Genomic DNA, 27952 nt, shown 5'->3' with positions numbered 1-27952 from the left:
TTGTTTAGAAATAAATATTTAATTATAAAGAATACAAGAAACAATAAATAGTTTCAGTTTGGTTGCATGACTGAGGTGTGACCAGGTGTCATGAAAATATACAGTACCTCCCAGAGTTACAGTAAAGAATATTGTGCAGTTATACAGAAAAGAAAGAAGCAAGATAAATCAAGGCTTCCAGAGTGGATGTTTTGACAGACCCACACATAGATTATACATTTTCTAACTAGTGCTTGTTCCTTTGTTTAAGGTCAGTAAGTATAAAGGTGTGTTTGACTGTACATAACCAAACAATATTGCTGTTTTAATAACCATAAAATTATTACAATAAAAATAGTGTAATCTATGCTTTGGCACATTATGATGTTAAAATCTTGAACAAAGTCAATTTTATAGACATTTTTAAGACATTTTTAGCAGTTTGAAATTATGTTCTGCCTTGGTTGTTCATGTACAGTAATGAGTTTCAGTGTTTTTTCTGTTACTTCATAGATTCATAGAAGAATTATTATCTTAAATAATTTGCACCCTAAAATGTCATTAAAAGCAACTTAAAAATATACGTAGATGTTAATCTTCAACATCAAATGTTGCATAAACAACAGTGTTAAGTCCTGAATTTTTAATTGTTAGTGAAACTAGTTTTCTCTGAAGGTTTTCTCAAACACACATACCGATCAAAAGTCTGGGGTCAGTTGGATTTTTGAATGTTTTAAAATAAGCTTCTCTTGCTCACCAAGACTGCATTTATTTAATCACAAATAGAGTAGAAATCGTGAAATATTACAGCACTATAAAACAACTGTTCAAAAGTAGTTTATCATTTAATTTAATAATTTATTCCAGTGATTTTAATTATGAATTTTTATTACTCCAGTCTTCAGAGTTACATGATTCTTCAGAAATTCACTCTAATATTAATTATAATTATTATAATTATAATTATTATTATTATTATTATTATTATTATTATTATTATTATTATTATTATAATTATTATTATTATTATTATTATTGTTGTTGTTGTTGTTGTTGTTATTAATGGTAATAGTAATAAAAACAATGATGACTGGAGTAATAATTTCATTTCAAACTACACACAATAAGAAAGCAGTTATTTAAAAATGTAATAAATAAGCCTTCATGAACAAAATAATTTTCTTAAAAAAAATCTGACCCCAACTTTTGACCGGTAGTGTATAGGAAAATTTGATTCACCACATCTGATCCTCTCCTTCATATATAAATTCATTTACTTAAATAAATGACACCGTAAAAAGACATTAGTTGACTTTCCTTAAGAAAAGTGAGTAAAGCAATTGCCTTAAAATTATTAAGTAAATTAAGTCACTAAATTAAGTCAATGCAACTGTTTCAAGTTACAGTGGGTTTACTCACTTTAAGTAAATTCAACTTGTCGCTTTATAAGGCAATGGGTTCACTCATTTTGTTTCAAGTAAAGTAAATCAGTTTTTACAATGTATTCAGCTCAAGCTCAATACAGTATGTTTTTGATAATTGACAAATCAAGTTGTTTATATTCTCTTTCTACATTTGCCTGTTGAAGTTTGATTCTGTAACGGTTAATTCCACAAGCATTTCTGTTCATGATAAAACATTGACGTCCTGAATAATTGCATTGTTCTAAGATTCAGTGCCTTTTCTTTCCTAAGAGGTAGAATTCATGCAATATTGCATTCATTACTCTTTGCAATCTCAGGTTGCATAGATTCAGTAAACGTACAAACCCGTCTTAGGGATTTTATTTTTTTTTTTTAGATATAACGCAATATCTAGTAAGAGTGTCCTAGATTAATTTCCATAATAACTTTGGTAACTTGTGCAAGACTGCAGTCAATCTGTGAGAGAAACCCTTGTTCCAGAGGTTGTTAGTTCTTGAATGTTTTTCCTTCACTCTTTGTGGGCTGTGTTTTTGGGGTTTGAACCATACAGCAGAGGTAGACTGTAGACACATATGATCCCCAGACTGACAGAGACACAAAGCAGTGCTGCTCCTATTGTGTTGTTAAAGCTGATGGCAGGAGCACTGGCCAGCAGCTGAGACCGTCTCAGACCCATGTCCATTTCTATGGCCTTCATCTGGAAGTGTGTGCCAATTATTGCACAAACGTGGAACAGCTGATGGCTATGACCTGTAGGGGTCAGACGAGAGCCATTGACACAGAAATCAAAATCAAAATATGCTGAAGAAACTTTTCACCTGCTTTAAAATGTATAGTTTTATTTGTACTTTTTAAATGAACATTTTAAATGAACATGTTATAGTTCATACTGTCTGTATTCTGTAAACTCTTGTTTAATTTACTAATTCACACTACATGGAATTTAAAAGAAAACTGTACAGATACAGTATATCATATGCAAATTTAAAAAATATACAATATTTAAAGTGAGAGGATTTTGGTGAAATTTTTGATTTTGGTTGATCTCACTGCCTACTCTCAAATTATTGAACATTTTTAAAAATAAAATAATATAATATAATATTAAAAACATACTCTTGTTTACAAACTCTTATTTAAAGTACTAATTCACAGTAGAATACAAATGTAATGAAAACAAAGCAAAAACAACAACAAAACATATAGCACAGACATACAATATCCAGCGTTGTTGGGGCCAAAGATTTTAAATTGAGAGAATTTTGATAAAATTTAGATTTCTGATTTTGGTGGATCTCTCAATTTATTGTATATTTTTAAATAATATAAAATATTAACAATTAATAGTATAATATTAAAAATTTAGAGATATTGAGAGCTAAAATGAAATGGAAATAATAATTATACACTGTATCATATATATATATATATATATATATATATATATATATATATATATATATATATATATATATATATATATATATATATATATATATATATATATATATATATACTCGCAGTTACAGTCAGAATTATTAGCCCCCCTGTTTAATTTTTTTTTTCCAATTTCTGTTTAACTGAAAGAAGATATTTTTTTTTAAACACATTTCTAATAGTTTTAATAACTCATCTCTAATAACTGATTTATTTTATCTTTGCCATGATGACAGTACAAAATATTTTACTGGATATTTTTCAAGACACTTCTATACAGCTTTAAGTGACAGTTAAAGGCTTAACTAGGATAATTAGGTTAACTAGGCAGGTTTGTGTAATTAGACAAGTTATTGTATAATGATGGTTTGTTCTGTAGACTATCGGAAAAAAAAAATAGCTTAAAAAGGGTTAATAATTTTGACCATAAAATGTCTTTTAAAAAATTAAAAACTGCTTTTATTCTAGCCGAAATAAAACAAATAAGACTTTCCCCAGAAGAAAATATATTATCGGACATGCTGTGAAGATTTCCTTCCTCTGTTAAACATAATTTGGTAAATATTTAAAAGACAAAAAAAATTCAAAGGGGGGCTAATAATTCTGACTGTATGTATTATATATATATATATATATATATATATATATATATATATATATATATATATATATATATATATATATATGTATATGTATATGTTATGTGGGCATTTATTTATTTTTTTGATCACTAAACACTTTTAATATTGAAAAGTTTAACAATGATTTTTATTAACACTTATTATAATAATAATTAAACGGTCTAAAAGAATACATGACGAAAAAATGCTTAATGAGCTGTCAGGACTTTGTTGTTCTACAGATTTTTTATATATTATTAACTATTCATTATTTAATCATAGTACATCATGATTTCATTTAAAGGGGGGGGGGGGTCCAGAGTGTATTTTTAAGGCTTGGTTGTGTTTATAAGATGCAAAGCAATGTGGGCTCATGCTTAATTTGTAGAGAAAAAAAATCACATTAATTTTTTGGTCTTGGTTATATATAGCTACTCAGCTAACATGAAAACAACAAATGTCCTAGTTCCTCTGAAAGGCTCGCCCTCAAGAGGCTCTGATTGGTCAGCAAATATAAGGTGCTGTGATTCGTGGATCGGCTCCACGTCACCAGGAAAAGCCCCACTCCTCTAATAGCACGCGCTTTGCCTCTAATAGCACGCACACTGCAATGCCGGTGAAGATTGTGGGTTTTTACTTGGTTTGATGGATAAATATTAATTTGCTGCTAAATCGGTGCCAAACAGCATTTCCCGTTGTTTACATCCATGTTTACGTCCTCGATACAACATACCATTAACGCTAGAAACTATGCATTTTATAGATCAATTTTAACTAATAAAAATACTTACAGCTTGTGGCTCACAATCCACCGCTTCGTCTATTATGGTTGGAGCTGCTCCTTCTTTAAGGAGTTTTTAGCCGAATCCAGCACTGAACTGGGAGAGACTCTGGAAGCTGTCCTTTCTCTAATGCTAGCTATATATTTTTTTTTCTATGGTTCTCTGGAACATAATTAAAACTAAACTGTAAGTACTTCTCTCTTTAAGTCATGCGCTTTGGAATCCCAAAAACAGAAACAGAAAGAGCTCTGTGGAAATAGCAGCGTTTGGATGGCATTTAAGCTTTCTCTGCTACATTACAGCATTACAACGCCTCTGGCCACGCTCTTCCCTGTGCAGGGTGTGTGCACGAGGTGAATGCATGTAACCTGAAGCGTTTGTAATCTCACTAGCTAGGGTGTATTTTTTGTTGTCCCCGAATTCGTTCGCTGAAGGCTTTGCTAAGCTAACTCTGTAAAAGCCAATGTCTCCCTTTGCATTGAACGTTGAGCATATTATATTCAGAGATGTTATGTTCACACAGCTACATTACACATCAACTAATGTTTAAAATATGATATCATAGAAGACCACCCCTTTAAAATCAGTAATTTTGGTTCAAACAAGCTCAAAAACTAAGCAGTTTAGTTTATTTTTGGCAGAGAAGTCAACTATGGTCATATTTCTGCAGAAACATTTGTAGCTGGATTGTACATTAGAAAACCAACAATACAGAGTACTGTAACTTTTACTAAGGGTTATTTAGTTTTAATAATTGTAGTTGGGATACTGAATTAATTTAGTTTGTATTCCTATTTTTATATTTACGTATACTTTAAAATGTTCTTTCAATGTATAATCTCTACTGTAACGTAATTTTTGAAATGCATCGGTTCATGCAGCAGTACAATTTTAAAAGTATATTGTTTAGACGTCTGAATACTAATATCCCACACTGGCGCATACAGTACAGTATGTAGCATTGCCTGTACAGTAGTTAACGTTTATGAAGACAGACATCTCTTACCAATGTAGTCAAAGCGTCCGGGTGCCAGTCTCTCAGGTAAGTGGGTTGCAAATAAGAAGCTGGTGAGGAATGCAAGCAGTGTATGTTGAACATGAACAGAGTTTGCTTCGTTATCCGTACAACCTTCGCCCACACACACAAACAACTAGAAAAGAAGCAACAGAAAAATAATGCCAGGTCACACCACCAATTAATTCATACACTCATAAGTATCATGCATAAATATTTCAAGAAACATTTCTAGCTAAAGACAGTATTTAAAGCCAAATAAAATGCCCTCCCCTCGATGTTAAACTAATATAGTAAAAAGATGTCAACAAATGTCAATTCCAGTTGAATCACAAGGACAGTAGTACATTATACCCTGACTGCTCTTTGTCTAAAACCCCTGTGCATTTGCATTGATGCAGTGCAGTGTGTTGAAACTCACCCTGTAGAAGAGGGGAATGTTGTCAAACAGGTACGGGTAGGCAAAGGCAAGAATTCGCAACACCTTACTCATCCTCGGGCACTGTCTCTCAGAGAATCTGACAAAGAGACACATTTTTATGTTCGCAGGAATGATAACATCAGTGCCAGTGAGTTATGTAATTGTAAGAAGCAGGGAGGAGAGGATGATCACAATCAGAAAAACTCATAAGCATCATATTAACACAAATGCATGGTAGTGGTAGCATTAATGTTAGCATAGAATGTGTTTATAGTGTTAGAAGGCATTTAAAGACAGAGTCAGGTTTAATAAGCGTATTAGTGAGCGTCAGAGGATTCTGATATATTCTGTGTTTAAATATTTACCTTTCAACGATGTCATGACTATAGTGAAGGAATGGTAAGCCAAGCCTTAGTTAAAAAAAGTGGAAAATAAAAATAATATTGAGCTGTAAAGCTGCCATGCAGTGTCATGCATGTATAAAAACAATGTATTTCACACAATTACTATTTTTATCTCATCATTATGTGGTACAGAACATGTTATTTCATTGTAATATATTTGGTTCATTTTGGGAGTTTGTCTTCTTGCTACAACTCAGGCTATGTATATATATATATATATATATATATATATATATATATATATATATATTTATGGTTCTGTACACAAACACAATGGATTTGAGGTGAAACAAACAAGATATGCTTTAACTGCAGACTGTCAGCTTTAATTTGAGCATCCAAATCAGGTGAACGCTGTAGGACTTACAACAGTTTGCGTATGTGCCTCCCACTTGTTAAGGGTCCAATAATAATTGAACAATGGCTTCTAAGCCATTCTAAGTTCATTTCAAGTGTGCTATTTGTATTTGGAATCTGTTACTGTCAACTCTCAACATGAGATCCAAAAAGCTGTCAAGCAAGCCATTATTAGGCTGAAGAAACAAAACAAACCCATCAAAGAGATACCAAAAACATTAGGTGTGGCCAAAACAACTGTTTGGAGCATTCTTAAAAAGAAAGAACGCACCAGTGAGCTCAGCAATACTGGAAGACCACAGAAACAACTGTGGTGGATGACTGAAGATTTCTTTCCCTGGTGAAGAAAACACCCTTCACAACAGTTGGTCAGATCAAGAACACTCTTCAGGAGGTAGGTGTATGTGTGTCAATCAACAATCAAGTGAATACTACACCAGAGTGAATACAGAGAGTTCACCACAAGAAAAAACCATTGGTGAGATTCAAAAACAGGAAGGCCAGATTTAAAAAAAGCCTTCACAGTGCTGGAACAACATCCTATGGACAGATGAGATCAAGATCAACTTGTACAAGAATGATGAGAAGAGAAGAGTTTGGAGAAGGAAAGGGACTGCTCATGATCCTAAGCAGTGAAGCATGGTGGTAGTAGTGTCATGACGCGGGTATGTATGGGTGCCAATGAAACTGGTTTCTTGTATTTATTGATCATGTGACTGCTGACAAAAGCAGCAGGGTGAATTCTGAAGTGTTTCAGGCAATATTTTTTGCTCAAATTAAGCCAAATACATCAGAACTCATTGGACAGTGCTTCACAATGCAGATGGAGAATGACCCAAAGCATACTGCAAAAGAAACCAAAGAGTTTTTGAAGGGAATGAAGTGGAATGTTATGCAATGGCCAAGTCAATCACCTGATTTGAATCCAATTGAGCATGCATTTCACTTGCTGAAGACAAAACAGAAGGAAAAATGCCCCAAGAACAAGCAGGAACTGAAGACAGTTGCTGTAGAGACCTGGCAGAGCACCACCAGGTATGAAACCCAGTGTCTGGTGAGGTCTATGCGTTCCTGATTTCAGGCTGTAATTGACTGCAAAGGATTTATTAAAAAGTGAAAGTTTGATTTATGATGATTATTCTGTCCAATTACTTTTGGACCCTTAACAAGTGGGAGGCACATATGCAAACTGTTGTAATTCCTACAGTGTTCACCTGATTTAGATGTAAATAGCTTCAAACTAAAGCTGACAGTCTGCAGTTAAAGCACATCTTGTTTGCTTCATTTCAAATCTATTGTGTTGGTGTACAGAGCCATATATATATATATATATATATATATACAGTTGAAGTCAGAATTATTAGCCCCCTGTTTATTTTTTTCCCCAATTTCTGTTTAACAGAGAGAAGATTTTTTTTCAACACATTTCTTATCACAATAGTTTTATTAACTCATTTCTAATAACTGATTTATTTTATTTTTGCTTAAAATGGTTTTAAAAAAATTCAATCAGCTTTTAATCTAGCCAAAATAAAATAAATAAGACTTTCTCCAGAAGAAAAAATATTATCAGACATAGTGTGAAAATTTCCTTGCTCTGTTCAACATCATTTGGGAAATATTTGAATAGGAATAAAAAATTCAAAGGGGGGGCTAATAATTCTCACTTCAACTGTGTGTGTGTGTGTGTGTGTGTGTGTGTGTGTGTGTGTGTGTGCGTGTGCGTGTGCGTGTGCGTGTGTGTGTGTGTGTTATTGAACACTTTGTTATTGCACAAATATTGAAATAAGCACAAAATAATTAACATGATTCACATAAGCTGCAAAACTCTATTTTGTATTTAAAAAAATAATCTAAACAATTTGGTAAATTGCCATAACAATTTTGGGTAATAAAATAAAACAAATCAGTTAATAAACTTTAAAAAAATATATGTATAAGTTTAAATTAAGTTCAGTTCTTTTTAATAAACTTTAAACATTACAGTGGGATAACATTTCTTTAAGTTTGGAGTAATACAATAAAAAATAAGTTTATTTAAAAATATTTGGGATAACTTGATTTTTTTTTAAGTTGAGGCAATAAAAAATTAATAATTAAAAAAATGTATTTTGGACAATTAAAAAAGTTAAGTTAATTTTATGTAAATCTAATATGTTACATAAAATAACAGAGTAGATCATAGTAACGTTTTTACAGCATAGGTTTCACTGTGAATTTATGAGCTGAATATGAAACTCTAAAAGCTTATAATATATAAAATATTCCAAGGTAGGAAGACACCAAAGCACATCTGAAGCACTTTCTGTATCGGGAGGTGTGCTCTTGATCAAATTTATATATCCCCTTAGAAAATATGGCATATATGGTGTGTAAAAAACAGAGCTCATAGTATTTTTGATAGGTGCTCCTTCATGGAATAAAACGTCTTCAAGCATTTGGTGCTATGTTGAACAATCACAATCACAATACGCACAACGTGCACAAGCTTAAGTGAATAATTATTCACTTTATTTTTAAATACCTATGCCCATGACAACAATATCATGCATGATAATTATCACGCTATGTTGGATTAATGAATATTGGAAAGTCTGTCTGGCATATTTGGAGAACGAATCATTCTAACAGATTAATTGATTCAGACAGATAATTCACAAATAATTCACCAATTTGATTTCCGATTTCCTGTACTGTTCCACTTACAAATGTAAATTTAGTTATTTAAATTAGGTTATGTTAGGAGCATTTAGATTAAATTTACCTGTTAAGATTTTATATTGTTAACTGAATAAATGATTAGCAGAAAGGAGACACAGAATGAATTGGAGCCTCACCTGGAGTAGCATGCCAGGCTAGTGGACAGGATAGTGTTGAATACAGCCACAGGAATGTAATATGCATGAAAGCTGCTGCTCAGCCATGCATCAGGAAAAACATATGCAGAGTAGCTGATGGCTGAACCTGCATCAACATCCAAACAGATACATCAATACAATTACACCTGCTGTGAATGACTGCAAGAGTTATCATGCGCAAAATATACACTTATTAAATGCAGGTTAGTTCTGTACAAAAACATGCTGCAAAACATACTGAATATTTACATAGTGCAGGTACAGCTGCTCAAACTCCTCAAAGCTAAATTTTGATTGGCTGTCAGTGATTTTTTTTATCAGCTGGAAAAGAAAACATTCTGAAAGTGGTTTTAACAATACTCAGTTCATCAGTATCGATGTGTGTTCACACACAAATACAATCGCACCTATGTTTTATTCAGATGTGCTCCACCCTGTTCTTGGAGATCTACCTTCCTGCAGAGTTCAGCTCCAACCCCGATTAAACACACCTGAACTAATTAATTAGGGCCTGAACAGCACTTGATAATTACAGGCAGGTGTGTTTGACATGGGTTGCAGCTGAAACCTGCAGGAAGGTACATCTCCAGGAAAAGGGTTGGTGACCCATGGTCTAATTAAACCTGAAAATGACCAAACCTTTACTGAGTTATTAAATATTTAATGAAACATTTGCTTTAGAATTTTTTTTTTATTTACAATTCTTTGTATGGTTGTTGTATAATCATTATGTAAGTTTCAACTGTATCATTTTTCATGAATTTGGAGATATAAGACAAAATTCACTGAAAAACATGCACAAAACATGAAGATAGAAATGTCAAGATTTGCATACATCTTAAAATCTCCAAATGTGACTTTTTGTTTTCTTTAAAAATAATGACTTTACTCATGAAATGTAACAGTTATTTCTCAAAACACAAGTACTTGAGTTTCTTACAAGTTTTTTTATTCTAACAAGTTTTTTTTGTCACGAAACATTATGTACTTCTCAGAATTTAATACGTTCATTCTAAATAAATAATTTGGACTAGGTTTAATCTCACATGAAATGACTTTAATCTCCAGTTGTTTTTGTTTTAATATCATTATTATTATGCTTAGCCTATATCTTGAGATGGTTTTATATTTTATTAATTTATTGTATTTCTTGGCTCTAATCCTCTTCAATAAAATTAAGCTGGCAATGGGATAACTTAAAAATTTTAGGTTTAGCTAATACATTTTAAATATTATACTGGAATACCTTAACAATAATTTCAGCCAATAAACTTTAAAATTAAGTTGGAATAACTTAAACATTTAAGTTTAGATAATAAATGTAAAATATTAAGTTCACTCAATAAACTTAAAAAATTTAATTGGGCAAATAATGGCAAGTTGAAAAAAAGTTAAACTTAAGGCGCAGTGGGTAGCACGAGAGGTCGCTGGTTTGAGCCTTGGCTGGGTCAGTTGGCATTTCTGTGTGGAGTTCGTGAAGTGCGGGAAGTTTTCCCCACAACTCCATTGACACGTGGTATAGGTGAATTGGGTAAGCTAAAATTGTCTGTAGTGTGTGTGTGTGAATGGGAGTTTGTGGATGTTTCCCAGTGACGGGTTGCAGCTGGAAGGGCTACTGGATTAAACCTGAAGGTGACCAAACTTTTATTGAATTAAAAAAATAATAATAATCAGAAAAATGTATAATTCTGTATTTGTATGATCATTGTTTGATCATGTTGTGGAAAAGTATGTGGGTTTCAGCTATGAAATAAAAGGTTTATAAAAGGTTGTGTGTACATACAGTATTTATACCCAATGATAACCTAACCCACAAAAAATACCCACATGAAAAAAAGACACTTCATGCCCAAAGCGGTTCCTGACCATAATCGAAATTTAACTTAAAATAAAACTTTATGAACTATAATTTTATAACACTGTTAACTCTTTAACAAAAAATCTTTAACAAATCCCCCTCAAACCTGTAATACCATAATCTAATTACAGGTACATCATTTTTTGAATCTGGTTACATAATCCAGATGATCAGTTATTACCTCACAAGAGACAATATACAGCATTGAGATGTACTGCATACAATTTATGATGGTGCAATTTAACCACTATTTGCATTAATTGTGAAAGAATTCCATTGTGTTTGTTAGATATTGCAGAACTTTAAACCTTGAACTCTGTCTTCACGGCAACTTTTCTATAACTGATAGCATGAAAGAGAATGTGTCTCACCAAGGCTGTAAAAGCTGAGCGCTCCATAATCAAAGAAGTAGCAGATATGCCGAGCACTAGTGGACATGCTGCTGAAAGTGTGAGCACAGCTGGAGGCCAGTGGATAAACACAACACGAAAACAAGAAGACCAGCAAGGGCCATGTGTACGCTTCATACCACACATCCTCCATCAACAACACTGTCATCAACTTCCAGAGAAAATACCTGACACAGAAACACAGAGAGATGATAATGTTGACACAGCACCACAATGCTGCAATTCACAACAAACTATTTATCCAGCGAAACAATAATCACATCAATCTTTCTGTTATTGGAAACAACTTTACACACATAAGATTTTAATGTTTTCTTCACTTTTCCAGAGATGGTGTGGAAGGACATTTTCTTTATTGGTTTTCAGACGACACTGACACTTTAGAATCTATATTTAACACTTGTGTTGTGTTTATATTGCCTTTATTGTTCCCAATCAAAAATGACCTACAACACTAATCATAGTAATGTGATTTAATGTTTAACCTGGAAGAATATATAACCCCCCTTTGAATTTTTTTTCTTTTTTAAATATTTCCTAAATGAGGTTTAACAGAGCAAGGAAATTTTCACAGTATGTCTGATAATATTTTTTCTTCTGGAGAAAATCTTAAAGTCTTTTATTTCGGCTAGAATAAAAGCAGTTTTTAATTTTTTTTTATTATTATTTTTAAATTATTATTTTTTTAAAGCTCAAAATTATTTGCCCCTTTAAGCTGTATTTATTTTTCAATCATCTACAGAACAAACCAACATTATACAATAACTTATTATCCTAACCTGCCTGGTTAACCTAATTAACCTAGTTAATCCTTTAAATGTCACTTTAAGCTGTACACTGAAAAAATAATTCAAAGATGATTCCTTGTATTTACTCAATTTTTTATATAAGTGGTTATAAACAATTTATTTGGGCTGAATTTTAACAAACAAATTAAGTTAAACATTGCTCAATTTAATTTGTTTGTTTAAATTCAACACAAATAAATTGTTTGCAACAGTTTTGCATGCAACACATTTTTCAGTGTAGAGAAGTGTCTTGAAAAATATCTAGTCAAATATTATTTACTGTCATCAAAGCAAAGATAAAATTGATCAGTTATTAAAGATGAGTTATTAAAACTATTATGTTTAGAGATGTGCTGAAAAAAATGTTCTCTCTGTTAAGCAGAAATTGGGGAAAAAATAAACAGGGGGCTAATAATTCAGAGGGGCTAATAATTTCTTCAACTGTAACACACACACACACACACACACACACACACACACACACACACACACACACACACACACACACATCAGTTCTTTCTGGTTTTAGATTCTTATTGGCTGAGAGCCAAGCAATATTCTGCTGGTATCAGCACTGGTCCAGCCTCTTTACATATGTGTATCACTCCACCTGCATCGAGTGCCAAGCAGAGGACTAAAATCTTTGGCAAATACTGCCGCTGTTGGACCACATTATGTAGACTTGTTTTTAGGCTATAGTGTAGGGGTTTAGATTGCAAATTTGCAGTGTATTATAAGGATAGTGCCTATTTGAAAATGTATTCTGATGATTTTGGAGATGGGATATCCAGTGCATCAGTGGACTCTCTCATTCCACACTAAAAGCCCCCTTTTGATGGACACTTATTTTGGAATTTGATGCATGTCTTTATAGTGTTTAAATTCATTCATTTATTCATTTTTTTTCAGCTTAGTCCCTTTGTTAATCAGGGGTCACCACAGAGGAATAAACCGCCAAATTATCCAGCATATGTTTAACTCAGCGGATGCCCTTCCAGCCGCAACCCAACACTGAGAAACACCCACACACTCTCATTAACACATACACTGCAGCCAATTTAGCTTACTCAATTTACCTATAATGCATGTCTTTGGACTGTGGGGGAAACGAAGCACCTGGAGGAAAGGACAGAACATGCAAACTCCACACAAAAATGCCAACTAAACTAGCCTGGACTTGAACCAGCGACCTTCTTGCTGTGAGGCGATTGTGCTTCCCACTGTGCCACCGTGATGCATAGTGGTTAAATGTGAAATAAAATTAGTTTGAGTATGTTTAACAACTGCAGTATAAAGTTCTATGGCTTTGCTATATGAAAACATGGTCATTCTTATTTGAACTGATTTACTTAGCATGTTTATGTTGTTTGTTAAATGTTATTGTTCAATAAATGGCAAGTAAATGCAGTAATATTTAATTAAATAACATATTTTGTATTCCAAAATGGGGTGGCACAGTGGCTGGTTAGCACTGTTGCTTTACAGCAAGAAGGTTGCTGGTTCGGGTGCTAAAGTTTCCCCAGCAGTCCAAATACATGCTCTATAGTTGAATTGAATAAACTAAATTGGTCGTAGTGTATGAGTGTGTGTGTAAATGCAAATGTGCATGGGTGTTTCCCAGTACTGGGTTGTGGCTGGAAGAGCATCTTCTGCATAAAACATATGGTGAAATAGGTGGAATTTATTTTTGCTGTGACGAACACTGAAATAGACACTAAAAACCTCAAAGGAAAAATGAATGAATGAATTAATTAATTAATTAATTAATGTATTCCAAAATGCTGTATGTTTGGCAGTTCAAGTTCTTGATTCATTTTATAAATCGTTCGTGCTATTATATTGTCGCTTAATATTGGATTTAATCTTTTTGTGCTAATGTTCTGGGTAAATATTAAATAACACACATCATAAACCATTCATTTCTATATATATATATATACATATATTATGTACAACTGAATAGTTCAAACCAGAGATCTGTATTTACTTAATGCACAAAATTAAACATTGCTCAAATCATTTACAAATAAAGAACTATTTCCTTCCCATATGTTCAACAGAATGAAATTGCCACTTCCAGTGAAACTATCGGTAGCATGATATTCTTTCATTCATTCATTCATTCATTCATTCATTCATTCATTCATTCATTCGTTCATTCGTTCATTCATTCATTCATTCATTCGTTCGTTCATTCATTCATTTTTTTTTTGGCTAAGTCCCTTTATCAATCAGGGGTTGCCACAGCAGAATGAACCACCAACTTATCCAGCATATGTTTTACGCAGTGGATGCCCTTCCAGCCGCAACCCACAACTGGGAAAATAGCATGATATATGAATAACAAATATTTTTGTTTATGCAAGCAGTTTGTGCCTTTTTTCTTCCATAGTAAAGCTGCGCCTCATAGCAGCAGACGACACATGCAATAATTAATGTTACTTTGCGTTTGGGGGTGGGTAACTGATGTTTGGGAAAACTATGATTATAGGACAGGTCTTTGAGGAAGGTAACTATATAAATCATTTTGAGAATGGACTTTCACTCAAGTCCATAGATAATACAGCAACATTTGAGATGGTGTCAGATGAGATCAGTGCACCAGTTATTCTAGTTATACAATCACGTTATCTTTTGATGCAAAATTGCATGATGTTTCTGATGCACATGAAGGAATTCATCCTGCAAATGTGTTTCCATCATAGCTTATGCTAATTTTTATAGGATATTATTCTACTTAATTACATTTTTATGCACATGGTCATTTTTAAAAGATACTCCTCAAGAGTAACAGCCCAGTGCAAAAACATTCATGGAAAAGAAAATCCTCTCCAGGTCAAAAAGACCCAAACACAACATCAGGTGATTTTGTGTCACTGTGGAAATGAGAAACAGAACAAAAGGTTAGAATGACAAAGCACATTAAGAAGATTAGATTGTATTGAAATGCCTAACCTGTCCTGACTTGTTTGTTTCTATGGCTGTGTCTGACAAGCGGATGCAGAAACAACCACAGGTTGCACAGATCAGTCTTATCAGTCTCGGTTTCTATAAGTCTGTGTTTAATCTTTAAGGAGGGCTGGTAAAGCTTGTTTCTTTGCTGTACAGTATGTACAGTAAAGATAAGAAGTGATATAGGTGGTCTAAGAGATTTGTGAACTTCTGTCCACCAGGCTTCATGTGTCAACTTTTAGAACTTGAGATATTTTTTGAACCTATATTTCTGAGAGTCTATACAAATCAAAATTCCCTGGCTTTGCTATATAGCCTGTAAAGGAGCATAGCATTTCTCGCTATTTACAAAGAGCACCAGAGATTTAGCCCTGCCCTACAGTATGACATTTAGTGATGAATCACTTACAGCTCTGATTTACTCTTGCTTGCTTTAGAGGGATCAGTGAGTTTAATATAACCAAACATTAACACAGAGTCAGGTTACAGATTCCACGTTTCGTCCTATTGATTTACTGTCAGTTGACTGTGTGTTTAACCATTGTGTGGGATCAGAGGATGTGTTAGCTTTGAGATACGGCATTCTTTAAATAGACAAGTGATGGAAAAGTGTTTTTGCAATGAACTGTAAATGTACATTTACATGTATTAATTAAGCAGCCTTTATTCGTAGTGATTCAAACTGGAAGTGGCTTAACATAAAGGAGTTAATACAGCAATACGAAATTAGCATTTCAGAGATTTGTTCCCAGACTTCAAGTCTGAAAATCTTGATAGTTCTGTTGGTCTCATTTATGAACTCTGATCTTTAGTCCTTATTTTCTATTGGATTCAGCTCATGTGATTTGCTGGGCAATTCTAGCAGCTTTATTTTCTTTTCAGAAACCAGTTGAGGGTTTGCTTGGCTGTGATTGGGATCATTTTTTTTTTTTTTTTTTGCTGAAATGTCCACTCTGGTTTCATGATGTAGACGTCATCATAATGTAGATGTTGGACTGAAGCTGCTAATATTCATTTACACTGATGAGAGGCAGTGCTGCTAAATAACTACTGAGAGATATCAGCTGCTGTCTGCTGTTCATGTGTTCATGATTTTATTACACATAACTTAATTTTTAACTAATACGTTTTGTTTTCTTTTTATCTATGTATTGCTTTGGTTGTTATTGACATATGGTAACAATTTCAAGTCAACAGCATCTTTAGAAATATGTTTTCTGGGACAAACAATTGGTGATGAGTTCAGAACAATTTTTACCCATTCTATATGATTAGTATAATTGCTTGAACAGTATTTAGCTTCAATGTTTTGAAAATGTGAATAAAAATGTCCATAAACCCCAATGCAATAACAATGAAGTCACACAGACTGACAAAGGTTAAAGGTGGTGTCATATGCCAGCATGTTTACATATGGAGAACGTTTTAGAGAGACTGACACTGGAGCTCATTAACTGTGATGGCAGATCTGCTCTGATCATCAGTCTCTCAGGAGCGGCTCAGCTGGTTAAACCACACCGAGGATAGCACTGTGGAGACACTCTATCCAAACTGTAAACCCATTGTAAATCATCCAAATACTGTTAACATGGTTGCACCATTAACTTTATTAGTGCAGGTCAAACTGACCCACACTGGATTCGGCAAACTTAAGCAACAGTCACAAATTTGATCTAAAATCACGCTATAAAAATAAGGTTAAAAACAAAATATATAAAGTTTAAAGAATAAAGTTCTCACAATTTTTTTTCACTAAGTTAGTTAGTTAGTTGGTTAGTTAGTTAGTTAGTTGGTTAGTTAGTTAGTTAGTTAGTTAGTTAGTTAGTTAGTTAGTTAGTTAGTTAGTTAGTTAGTTAGTTAGTTAGTTTTTATTTAGTGTGTTGCTCAAGCAGACGAGTGTGGCATTATACCAATACCAAGATCACAGGTTTGATTCCCAGGAAAATCATTTCTTGGACAAAAAGTAAATAAAATAACATTGTTTTAAAATGAGCATTTTCTAAGCCTCCTTTACGTTCCTTAATTTCATTTGAAAGAGGCAATGAATAGAAACAATCAATTGCCATAAAAGTGACATTTCTAAACCTGAGGAAAAAAATACAAATCTTAGAATCAAATTTAGATGGCACTTAGATGGTTTTGCATCTGAACTCTTCAACTGTACATCATGAATAAAAAACGTATTTCACTACATCTTAGAGTGTAAAATATTGGGCTGTAGACTGGCGAAGCTGCACTTCAAATTGAACTGTATCAGTATTAATTTAACTACAACTACTCCAGCATTCTACCACTCTTATCCACCTTGCCTGTTAAGCCTAATGGTTTACACAATCTGAAATATTTCTATAGCATTTAATTCTCTTTTCTTCATATATATTAAGTTGTTTTGACACATTCTACCTATACTTGTAAAAAAGTCCAACAGAAATAAAGAAGACTAGACTTTCTTTCACAGATTTTGACTGAAAAGATTTACACTTGCACAACTTTATTTTCAGTCAAATTCATACTTAATATAAAAGAATAGTTAAATTTCTGCGAGTTCATATCTGATATATGTGAGTTAAGCAATAACAAGCTTTATTGTAAAAGCCATACTGAGAAAGTGGCAAATAGATGGTGAAATGCAGAAATACAGTTGAAATCAGAATTTTTAGCCCTCCTTTGAATTTTTTTTCTCTTTTAAAAATTATGTTTAAGGGAGCAAATAAATTTTCACAGTATGTCTGATAATATTTTGTCTTCTGGAGAAAGTCTTATTTGTTTTATTTCGGCTAGAATAAAAGCAGTTTTTCATTTTTTATGAATCATTTTAGGGTCAAAATGATTAGCCCCTTTAAGCTATATATTTTGTTTCGATAGTCTACAGAACAAACCAACATTATACAATAACTTGCCTAATTACCATAACCTGCCTAGTTAACCTAATTAACCTAGTTAAGCCTTTAAATGTCACTTTAAGCTGTATAGAAGTGTCTTGAAAAATATCTAGTCAAATATTATTTACTGTCATCATGGCAAAGATAAAATAAATCAGCTATTAGAAATGAGTTATTAAAACTATCATGTTTAGAAATGTGCTGAAAAAAACAGAAATTGGGGGAAAAATAGGCAGAGGGGCTTATAATTCAGAGGGGCTAATAATTCCGACTTCACTGTACATAGAGAAAGCAAGCACACGAGATAAAAAAGTGACAAGGATTGCGTAAAGTGAGCATGTGTTTCACTGTACCAGGTTGGTAGAAAGTGCGTCCAAACGTTGAGGGTTTCATTGGTGAGTTGAAAGAGACTCCACACACACTCTGTGGCTGAACTGCGAGGGTGTCGATACCCAGAGATGATCCCGTCCTCATGAAACGCCTACCATACCAAAAAATCAGACAAATCTCTCATTTAGCAACATCATAACCAGCTCTATCTAAAGGTAAGAAGACAAGCCTACAAATAATGCAATGAATATGAAAATGTCTATATATATACACACACACACCTTCAAACTGCTGCACATCAGAAAGCACAGTGATAAGAGAGTAAAGAAAAGAAGTCAAGTGGTTCTTTGCTTGCTGTATCTTCTGTTTATGTAAACTGCTGTAGTCTGTCTACATCACACCATATCTGTTTGTTGTGGTAGTGTGTGTGTGTGTGTGTGTGTGGTGAATGAATGGACTTACTTTGGGAACCTGGTGGACATTGAAGACTCGCTGTAGTTTGATCAGACTCAGCATGTTTCTCCAATTCTCCAAAGCGCGACTGATATATCAACACACACAGAGACAAATAAACATACACACACTTTGACATTCCACCTGAGCACAGACCGGCTCTGCAGTCCAGCCCTCTTACACCTACACAGACACAAACACACACACCTTATACACACACACCTGACACACCGGCTGGGTGAGAACACACACCGGAGCTCTATTGTTTCTGATGCCAGTTTCAGTCAAAATATAATGGGTCGGAATGTTTTCATGATGTGAAATATTTATTTATTTTTGAGTTGAACCATTGGTTTTGTGCTAAACTAGTAGTAAATTTATGATCTACATGACAACGTTCTTTTATGATCTAAATGACAAACTCGACAGATTTATCTGTGACTGTAACTCAACACGTAGCCTATTTTTAGCTTTTTATGGTTTTGTAAATACAATGGTCTGTATGGTCACATTTGACTTTATTTTTATTATACATGAATACCCTGAATACCCATAACAGACTTGCATGGAAGTTTATAGTCAAAAAAAAGTATAGTATAAAAATTCTTCTATTATTAATTCTATTATGAAACAGATAGTTGTTGTCCTTGATTCTGATTGGTTGAGCTGCGATCTACACTGTTGTAAAATACTCTACAAACATACATCTGTGACTGCTGCTTGGCAACCATTCTGATATCAGTACGAAGAGTCGAAGAAATCTTATCTTCTGTTGTATCTTGCTACATATACAGGAAGAAAGGTGATTTAAGTGACTTTGAACAAGGCATGGTTGTTGGTGCCAGACGAGCTGGTCTGAGTATTTCAGAAACTGCTGATATACTGGGATTTTCACGCACAACCAATCTCTAGAGTTTACAGAGAATGGTCCGAAAGATAGAACATATCCAGAGAGCGGCAGTTCTGTGGACACAATTGATTGTTGATGCCAGAGGTCAGAGGAGAATGGTCAGACTGGTTCGAACTGATAGGAAGGCGACAGCAACTCAAATAACCACTCGTTACAACCGAGGTATGCAGAAGAGCATCTCTGAACACACAACATGTCCAACCTTGAGGCGGATGGGCTACAGCAGCAGAAGACCCAGTGTGCCACTCCTGTCAGCTAAGTGAAGTTTATTTATAAACTAATTTCGAGAGGATCACATGCTTATGATTGCTAGCAGCTGGATCCGCATTATCCAATTCTCAATGCACCAATCAGACGACTCCTAAGTTACTGCAAATACCTTGGGTTACATACCACCACTATCTTCGTTTTGAAGAATCCCCCCATCCACCCCTACTCCTCCTTCCTAGATGGGTGACACGGTGGCCAAGTGCTTAGCGCTGTTGCCTCACAGCAAGAACGTCTCTGGTTCCAGGCTTTACCAAACCAGCAGACGTTTCTGTGCGGAGTTTGCACTTTCTTCCCGTGCTCACGTGGGTTTCCTCCGGGTTCTCTGGTTTCCTCCCACCATCTAAAAACACGCAACTTAAGTTAATTGACTAATCCAAATCAGCACCATAGACATGCTCCTAGTAAATAGTTAATAATCTCTTAAGAGCAATCACTATCTGTTCATTAGCTACTACAGCAGGGGAGTTCTCGAGATCTACCTGAGCTCAAACTCCCCTCTCACCTTGCAACAGGAGGGAGCCCCGGGCTCGAGGATCTTATGAGCCCTGGCTCATAAGATCCCGGGACAGCATGCCAAAATACCTTATAATTAATCATCAGCTAAGTGTGAACTCTTGTAAAACAGGAAACTGAGGCTACAATTCGCACAGGCTCTCCAAAACTGGACAATAGAAGATTCGTAAAATGTTGCCTGGTCTGATGAGTCTCGATTTCTGCTGTGACAATCGAATGGTAGGGTCAGAATTTGGCTTCAACAACATGAAAGCATGGATCTATTTCGTCTTGTATTAACAGTTCAGGCTGGTGGTGGTGGTGGTGGTGTATTGGTCATTGGTATTGGTGTCAATATGGACCAAAATCTCTGAGGAATATTTCCAGTACCTTATTAAATCTATGCCACGAAGGATTAAGGCAGTTCTGAAGGAAAAGAAAGTCCAAGCTAGTAATAGTAAGGTGTACCTAATAAAGTGGCCAGTGAGTGTATTATAACTAACATACTATATAAGCAATAAACCTCACTTGCCTAATAACGCCGCTTAGCTGTTATCAATTCACTGTAAATCATAGCTTCTTTGGGATTATTGCTTTAATTTAAATCAACACCATATTTGCTTATTAGAATCAATGAAAATATAATTTTAGACTGATTTCTGAAGGATCGTGTTAATCTGACTACCAATAGTTGTATATTAAAATAATAAATATATTTATTATTATTAATAATAACATTATTAAAATATTACAGTTAATATTACAGAAAATATTACAGAACTGCCAACTGATCAAACCAGCAACCTGCTGTGAGGCAACAGCACAACCCACTGTGATGCCCTAAAAATACACACATATATATATATATATATATATATATATATATATATATATATATATATATATATATATATATATATATATATATATATATATATATATATAACAAACAAATACAATTACTTATATATTAAACACATTAATTTTGTACAGAGAAGTTTAAGTGTAACACTGGCTGATATTTATCTCACACAAGTGTAAAGGATTGTCCACCTAGAGACTCTTTTTTTTTTTTTTGGAACGAAGCCCATTGCTCATTCAGGGTGGGGTGTTTAAGGCAGTTTCAGTACGTGATGGTGAAGTTGGGTAATGAATGGAAGGTGTGAACGAGTTTATATTAACAATCAAAATCCATAACACGCTTTAACAGAGCCGATGCAAGAACGTTATTTCTATTCACGAACACATATCTGAAGCAATCTGTAAAAAAAGAAAGTAAATTTATCACATCCTGGGGATAAGAAGGGCAATGTGACTTAGCAAAGGTGGATCTTTATTTTCTTACGTTAATCGTTACATATAGCAAGAGAAAATAAAAATGACACCATTAATATTATCATTATTGTATCACTGTCTACAGCCTGAGACCGCTTACTCACTGAAGCTAAGCATGGCTGAGCCTGATCAGTACCTGAATGGGAGACCACATGGGAAAACTCGGTTGCTGTTGGAACTGATTTTACAGAGGGCAGCAGGGGGTGCTCAACCTGCAGTCTGTGTGAGTCCTAATGCCCCAGTGCAGTGAAGGAGACATATACTCTCAGTGAGCACCGTCTTTCGGGTGAGACATTAAAATCAGGACTCTGTCGTCATTAAAAAAATCCCATGGCATTTCTCGTAAAGAGCAGCGGTGTAACCTCGCTGTCCTGGCCAAATTCTCTTCATTGGCCCTTACCCATCATGACCTCCCAATCATCCCCATCCACTGAATTGGTTCAATCACTGTCTCTCCACTCCCCTTACAGCTGGTATCTGCCATTGTCCTGAAGCTGCCATCGCATCTTCCAAGTGGATACTGCACACTTGTGGTGGTGAGGAGAGCACTTTGGGTGTATGGCCATACACAACAAATGTACCTTATTTATTTAAATGTATTCGTGTATTTTGTTGCATGTGCCATAAATGTTACACAATATAATAATTACACTTATTATCATGTACTTACAATAAAAGGGTTATTGTAAAATAAACTTAACATGGGGTCTTGATAAAAGAAAATGTTTTAGCATTATTTTTTAACAAATAGAAAGATTTTAGATTTATTCTATATACAATAATTTCCTCAGTCAAATATGTTATCCATAGGCTTAAAAATCATGCAATGATATCAAAAAGAAGGTCTTTTAAATCATCGGTCCATCAAATGTGTGAGGGGATGTTTTTTTCCCATTTGAAAAGCATCAGCATGGGCATATTGTGATATTTGGTGGGCAGATGTTGAGATGAAATGATGAAAATCTGCAAAGTATGCATTACACAATATGCTTAAATATTACAGCAGAATGGCCAGTTGGTGGAGGTGTGGGTGAAGCAGATTTGACCGGTTATGTAACGGTTAAACCGTAATGCCCAAACATCACCACACGGTGGCAGCATTTTATAATCTAAACCTAAATGACCCATCACTTCTCCCTCTAGTGGGGTTCTTTTGGTTGTTGATTTAAATGTTTTGTTTATTATTATTTATTTAAACGTATCTTATTGACTACCCCAACCTTGATCTGCATAAAATAAATACAACACACCAAAACTAAAAGTGAGAATTATAAATGAATCTAAATGAGCAGCTGAACACACATTTCTACACATTCAGTTGAAGTCAGAATTATTAGCCCCCCTAAATTATTAGCCCCCTGTTTATTTTGTCCTTATTTCTGTTTAACAGAGAGAAGATTTTTTTCAGCACATTTCTAAACATAATAGTTTTAATAACTCATTTCTAATAACTGATTTATTCAATCTTTGCCATGATGACAGTAAATAATATTTGACTAAATCTTTTTCAAAACACTTCTATACAGCTTAAAGTGACATTAAAAGGCTTAACTAGGTTAATTAGGTTAACTAGGCAGGTTAGGGTAATTAGGCAAGTTATTGTATAACAATGGTTTGTTCTGTAGTATTGAAACTAAATATATAGCTTAAAGAGGCTAATAATTTTGACTTTAAAATGGATTATAAAAAATTAAACTGCTTTTAATCTAGCCAAAATAAAACAAATAAGACTTTCTCCAGAAGAAAAAATATTATCAGACATACTGTGAAAATTTCTTTGCTCTGTTAAACATCATTTAGGAAATATTTAAAAGAGAAAAAACTTATCGAAGGGGGGCCCTTTTGTGCTGCTCAACTGCTTGTTAATGTAAATATCTAACCAGCCAATCTAATGACAGCAATTCAGTGCATTTGGGCATAGACATGGTGGAGATGAGCTGCTCATCAGGGGAAGAAAGGTGATTTAAGGGACATTGATGAAACCGATGATACTCATGATAGCTAAGAAAAGCAAACTGAAATCTGCAGTTCACTTGGGCTCAACAAAAGTGAATACTGGATTGAAGAAAGATTGGAGTCTCAGTTTTTGCTGTGACATTCAGATGGTAGGATGTAAAATTGTCATTAACAACATGAAAGAACGGATCTATCCTTCCATCTGTCTTATTACACGATGTAACTACAGAATAGACAAGCTGTAAAACATGATTGATACTTTTTTTTTTGAGCAAGATGCTAATGGTCTAATCTGATTCAATGATTTATGCTAAGCTAAACAAAAGGTGCTGCCACAAGATGCAGAGATCGGCTGAATGGATTTAAAGAATGGTAAAACCTACCTGTTTAACACAAGAGGAGTAGTCAAATTCACCCAATGCTAAAAAAAATGTAATTACATTCCTTTAGGCCAGCTCTGAAGTCACTAAGGATGTCTAGCAAGTTTTTACCTATAAAGTGTCTGGTAAGAAAGTAACATCTATTTCTTTAACGATGTACAGTATATGAGGCATTTCAACCCTTTTGCCCTCTGCTCCTGTTCAGTGTTATAAAACTGCTTAGACTGAACCAAATAAGGATTTTGTCTTTAAGATGCTTGTTGCATTAATAATTATGTAGAGAGAGTTTTCAGTTCATTGCCATATCAGCTTCTATAACATTACATTTACATTTGATAAATAACATGTTTCTAGAAGTAAAGATTGTAGACCAACTCTATAGTGGCTTGAGAAAGCCCTGTCTGAAAGGATGAGGTAGTTTTAAATTTTAACTAATTGAAGTAGTTTTTAAGAAGTTTGAAACAGTTGGCATAGAAAGATAACTATACATACAGTTGAAGTCAGAATTATTAGCCCCCCTGAATTATTAGCCCCCTGTTTATTTTCCCCCCAATTTCTGTTTAACGGAGAGAGGATTTTTTTTCAGCAGATTTCTAAACATTATAGTTTTAATAACTCATTTCTAATACTTAACTTTCTTATTAACTTTCCTAATAGCTTAAAGTGGCATTTAAAGGCTTAACTAGGTTAATTAGGTTAGCTAGGCAGGTTAGGGTAATTAGGCAAGTTATTGTACAACGATGGTTTGTTCTGTAGACTATCGGAAAATATATAGCTTAAAGGGGCTAATAATTTTGACCTTAAAATGTTTTTTGTTTTTAAATGAAAAACTGCTTTTATTCTAGCCAAAATAAAGCAAATAAGACTTTCTCCAGAAGAAAAAATATCATCAGACATACTGTGAAAATTTCCTTGCTCCGTTAAACATCATTTGGGAAATATTTAAAAAAGAAAAAAAATTCAAAGGGGGCTAATAATTTTGACTTCAACTGTATATTAGCATGTTTCTTGCTAGGTGGTTGCTAGGGTGTTCTGAGTGATTGCTAGGCAGTTGCTAAGGCATCGCTAGGGTGTTCTGAGTGGTTGCTGTAATTGCTAGGTGGTTGCTAAGCAGTTGCTAGGGTGTTCTGAGTTGTTGTTAAAGCATTGCTAGGCGGTTGCAAGTACGATCTAGATCATTGCTAAGGCAGTTGTTAAGGCGTTGCTAGGGTGTTCTGAGTAGTTGCTGTCATTGCTAGGTGGTTGCTAAGCAGTTTCTAGGGTTTTTTACGTCATTGCAAGGGTGTTTTCAGCGGTTGCTAAGGCGTTTCTAGGGTGTTCTCAGCGGTTGCTAAGGTGTTTCTAGGGTGTTCTGGGGGTTGCTAAGGCATTGCTAGGGGGTTGCTAAGGTGTTCTACATGGTTGCTAAGGTGTTGCTAGGCGGTTGCTAAGGTGTTCTGAGTGGTTGCTAGATGGCTACTAGAGTGTTCTAAGTGGTTGCAAAGACGCTGCTAGGTGATTACTAAGGTGTTCTGAATGGTTGCTAGGCAGTTGCTAAGGTGTTCTGAGTGGTTGCTAGGCAATTGCGAACATAAATTTGCATGTTTCTAATTTGAATTAGCATGGTTGTAGTATGAATTAGCATGTTGCTAGCATGTTTCTAGTATAAACTTGCATGTTGTTAGATTGAACCCCAAAAATGATTTTGTTGGATTTTGATGTTGGATTAATAGTAGAGAGAGTTTTGAGTTCATTGCTATATCAGCTTCTATAACATTACATTTATTTTTTTATAAATAACATGTTTCTATTATTAAATGGGTTATAATAATACAAAGACATCAATAAATGAGCAATATCACACAAGTAGCAGTGCAATATGGCTGTATATCGGCACTGCTGGGAGGTGTGCTTTGGCCTTAGTGTCCCACCAGTGACGATATACAGCCATATTGCACTGCTACTTGTGTGATATTGCGTTTATACAACAGTTCGACGGCACAATCATGTGTTTCAAAAAGAAAATCAAACACGTAGAGTCTAAAAATCCTTTTGTATGAGGAACTACTTTCTTCCGCCATTCATTCACATCTGCAGCTGACGTCAGAACAGCAGAAGCCGTTACTAATTCACCAACGTCACTTTAGAGCTAGTATTTGAATGATTCTCTAGCGTAATATTTAAAGTGATGACAACATTTAAAGATTATGAGGCTGAACAGCATGAATTGTCATCAGTCTACAGAGATTTCCCAGTGTTTTTCTGTTGCGGGAGATCGCAATATTACTATGGTATAAATACAGCACTACAGCATATAAAAGCGAGAGATTGACTTAGAAAGTCATTTACCAGTTTAATAATGATTTGATCAGCTGTAGTTAGAAATTATGCTGTTTCTCTTAGGGCTTATTATGCGGTCTCTGTCGCCATCTTGTGGATGAACATCATCAACTATCTTTGCGCAAAGCCAATGTGCTATCTCTCTGAAATGATAAATATTTTAAAATAGGCACTATCCTTATAAAAAAACTGCATAGTTGCAATCCAAACAATAAAATACTTGACTAAAATAGCCTCAAAAGTACATTATGTTGTCAGCTGCAATATTTATTAAACTGTAGAGTGTCCTATGCTTGTTGCTGACTGGATGTGGGCGGAGTAATACACTAAGGTGAATGGTTAAGAGGCTTAACGAGTGCTATTATTAGCAGAATATTGCACGACTATCAGCTAATCAATTTTAAGAACCAGACAGAACTGTTGTATAACAAGAAATATTACATAAAATATGAAATAGAAATATAAATAGAAATATAAACATTTTTGAAGGATTCACATTTTAAAATAATTCGTTTAAAGACTCTCCAGATGAAAACATTTTTGAAATGGGCTCTTACAAAAGTACACGTTTAACAGTGAGACCGCAACATGCACATTCTGGAGCAACCTCTCCTTTAAGCAGATGTGTATGTAAAAACAGCCGTTCAAGAAAAACATCCAGCATAGCACTGACAGAATGCTTGTTATATTTCTCCAGCAACTCTCTCATTTCCTCTATTCAGCTCAAACACTCTTCATTAAGACTGTGTGTGCGTGTGTGTGTGCGTGTGTGTGTGTTTATGTGTGTCGTCTGGAGGGTAAACATGAGAGGATGTATGTGGGAGTAAGCAGGACTTTGTGTGTGTGGCCTTGATGCTGCATAATTTCTCCTCAGCAGTAGAGCAGCAGTGTTGTGGAGTCCAGAGGCAGACAGGCCCAATCAAACGCTCTTGCAGAAGTCCTGGCCTGAACGACCCCACAGACCCAGACAATATGGCAGCGTCAACACCGGCATCCACATCTGTCCATCTCTCCCTCTGCAGCGCTGATATCTGTGGCGCTTCGGTCACAGTAATACTTCCAAGGGTAAAATACATCAGGATGAGAAGAGCCTGAACTCTGCATAGCTGAGCTATTGGGTCATAAATGGGAAATGACAAAAGTGTGTGTGTGTGTGTGTGTGTGTGTGTGTGTATCTCGCAGACACAAAAGCCACATCACTCACTGTGTCCTGTTACAAAGCCAAAGCAAGCAGACAAGTGAAATGCCTGCTGCAGACATCGGGGAGGCAGACATGAGTTGAATGTAATGAAACACTCAAGAATAAACTGATATTTGACA

At 34.6% G+C, this 27952-nt stretch overlaps 1 protein-coding gene and 1 long non-coding RNA gene across 5 annotated transcripts; one reads left to right on the top strand and one right to left on the bottom strand.

The window, feature by feature from the left end:
* On the bottom strand, positions 1-19131 carry paqr5b (progestin and adipoQ receptor family member Vb). Of its 2 annotated transcripts, XM_056461652.1 has the most exons (8): positions 18980-19131; positions 18541-18668; positions 11527-11732; positions 9277-9403; positions 6044-6088; positions 5679-5775; positions 5249-5393; positions 1-2153 (listed from the first exon to the last, which is right to left on the bottom strand). In XM_056461652.1, the coding sequence occupies exons 1-8, from the start codon at positions 19031-19033 to the stop codon at positions 1912-1914; spliced, it is 1044 nt and encodes a 347-aa protein (XP_056317627.1). In that variant the 5' UTR covers positions 19034-19131; the 3' UTR covers positions 1-1911. The 2 variants fall into 2 exon arrangements, with proteins under 2 accessions (XP_056317627.1, XP_056317628.1); XM_056461653.1 differs by lacking the exon at positions 6044-6088.
* LOC130232043 (uncharacterized) lies at positions 18519-27952 on the top strand. 3 transcript variants are annotated; one of them, XR_008838083.1, is made up of 3 exons: positions 21675-22263; positions 22448-22513; positions 27510-27952. It is a non-coding gene; the product is annotated as an uncharacterized LOC130232043 (long non-coding RNA). The 3 variants fall into 3 exon arrangements; XR_008838081.1 differs by lacking the exons at positions 21675-22263; positions 22448-22513 and adding an exon at positions 18519-18732; XR_008838082.1 differs by lacking the exons at positions 21675-22263; positions 22448-22513 and adding an exon at positions 18519-18732 and having other exon boundaries at positions 27507-27952.

The sequence above is a fragment of the Danio aesculapii genome, chromosome 7 (genome assembly GCF_903798145.1).
Source record: "Danio aesculapii chromosome 7, fDanAes4.1, whole genome shotgun sequence".
Lineage (NCBI taxonomy): Eukaryota > Metazoa > Chordata > Actinopteri > Cypriniformes > Danionidae > Danio > Danio aesculapii.
The sequence above is the reverse complement of the archived record's forward strand: the minus strand, read 5'-3'. Positions and strand labels throughout refer to the sequence as shown.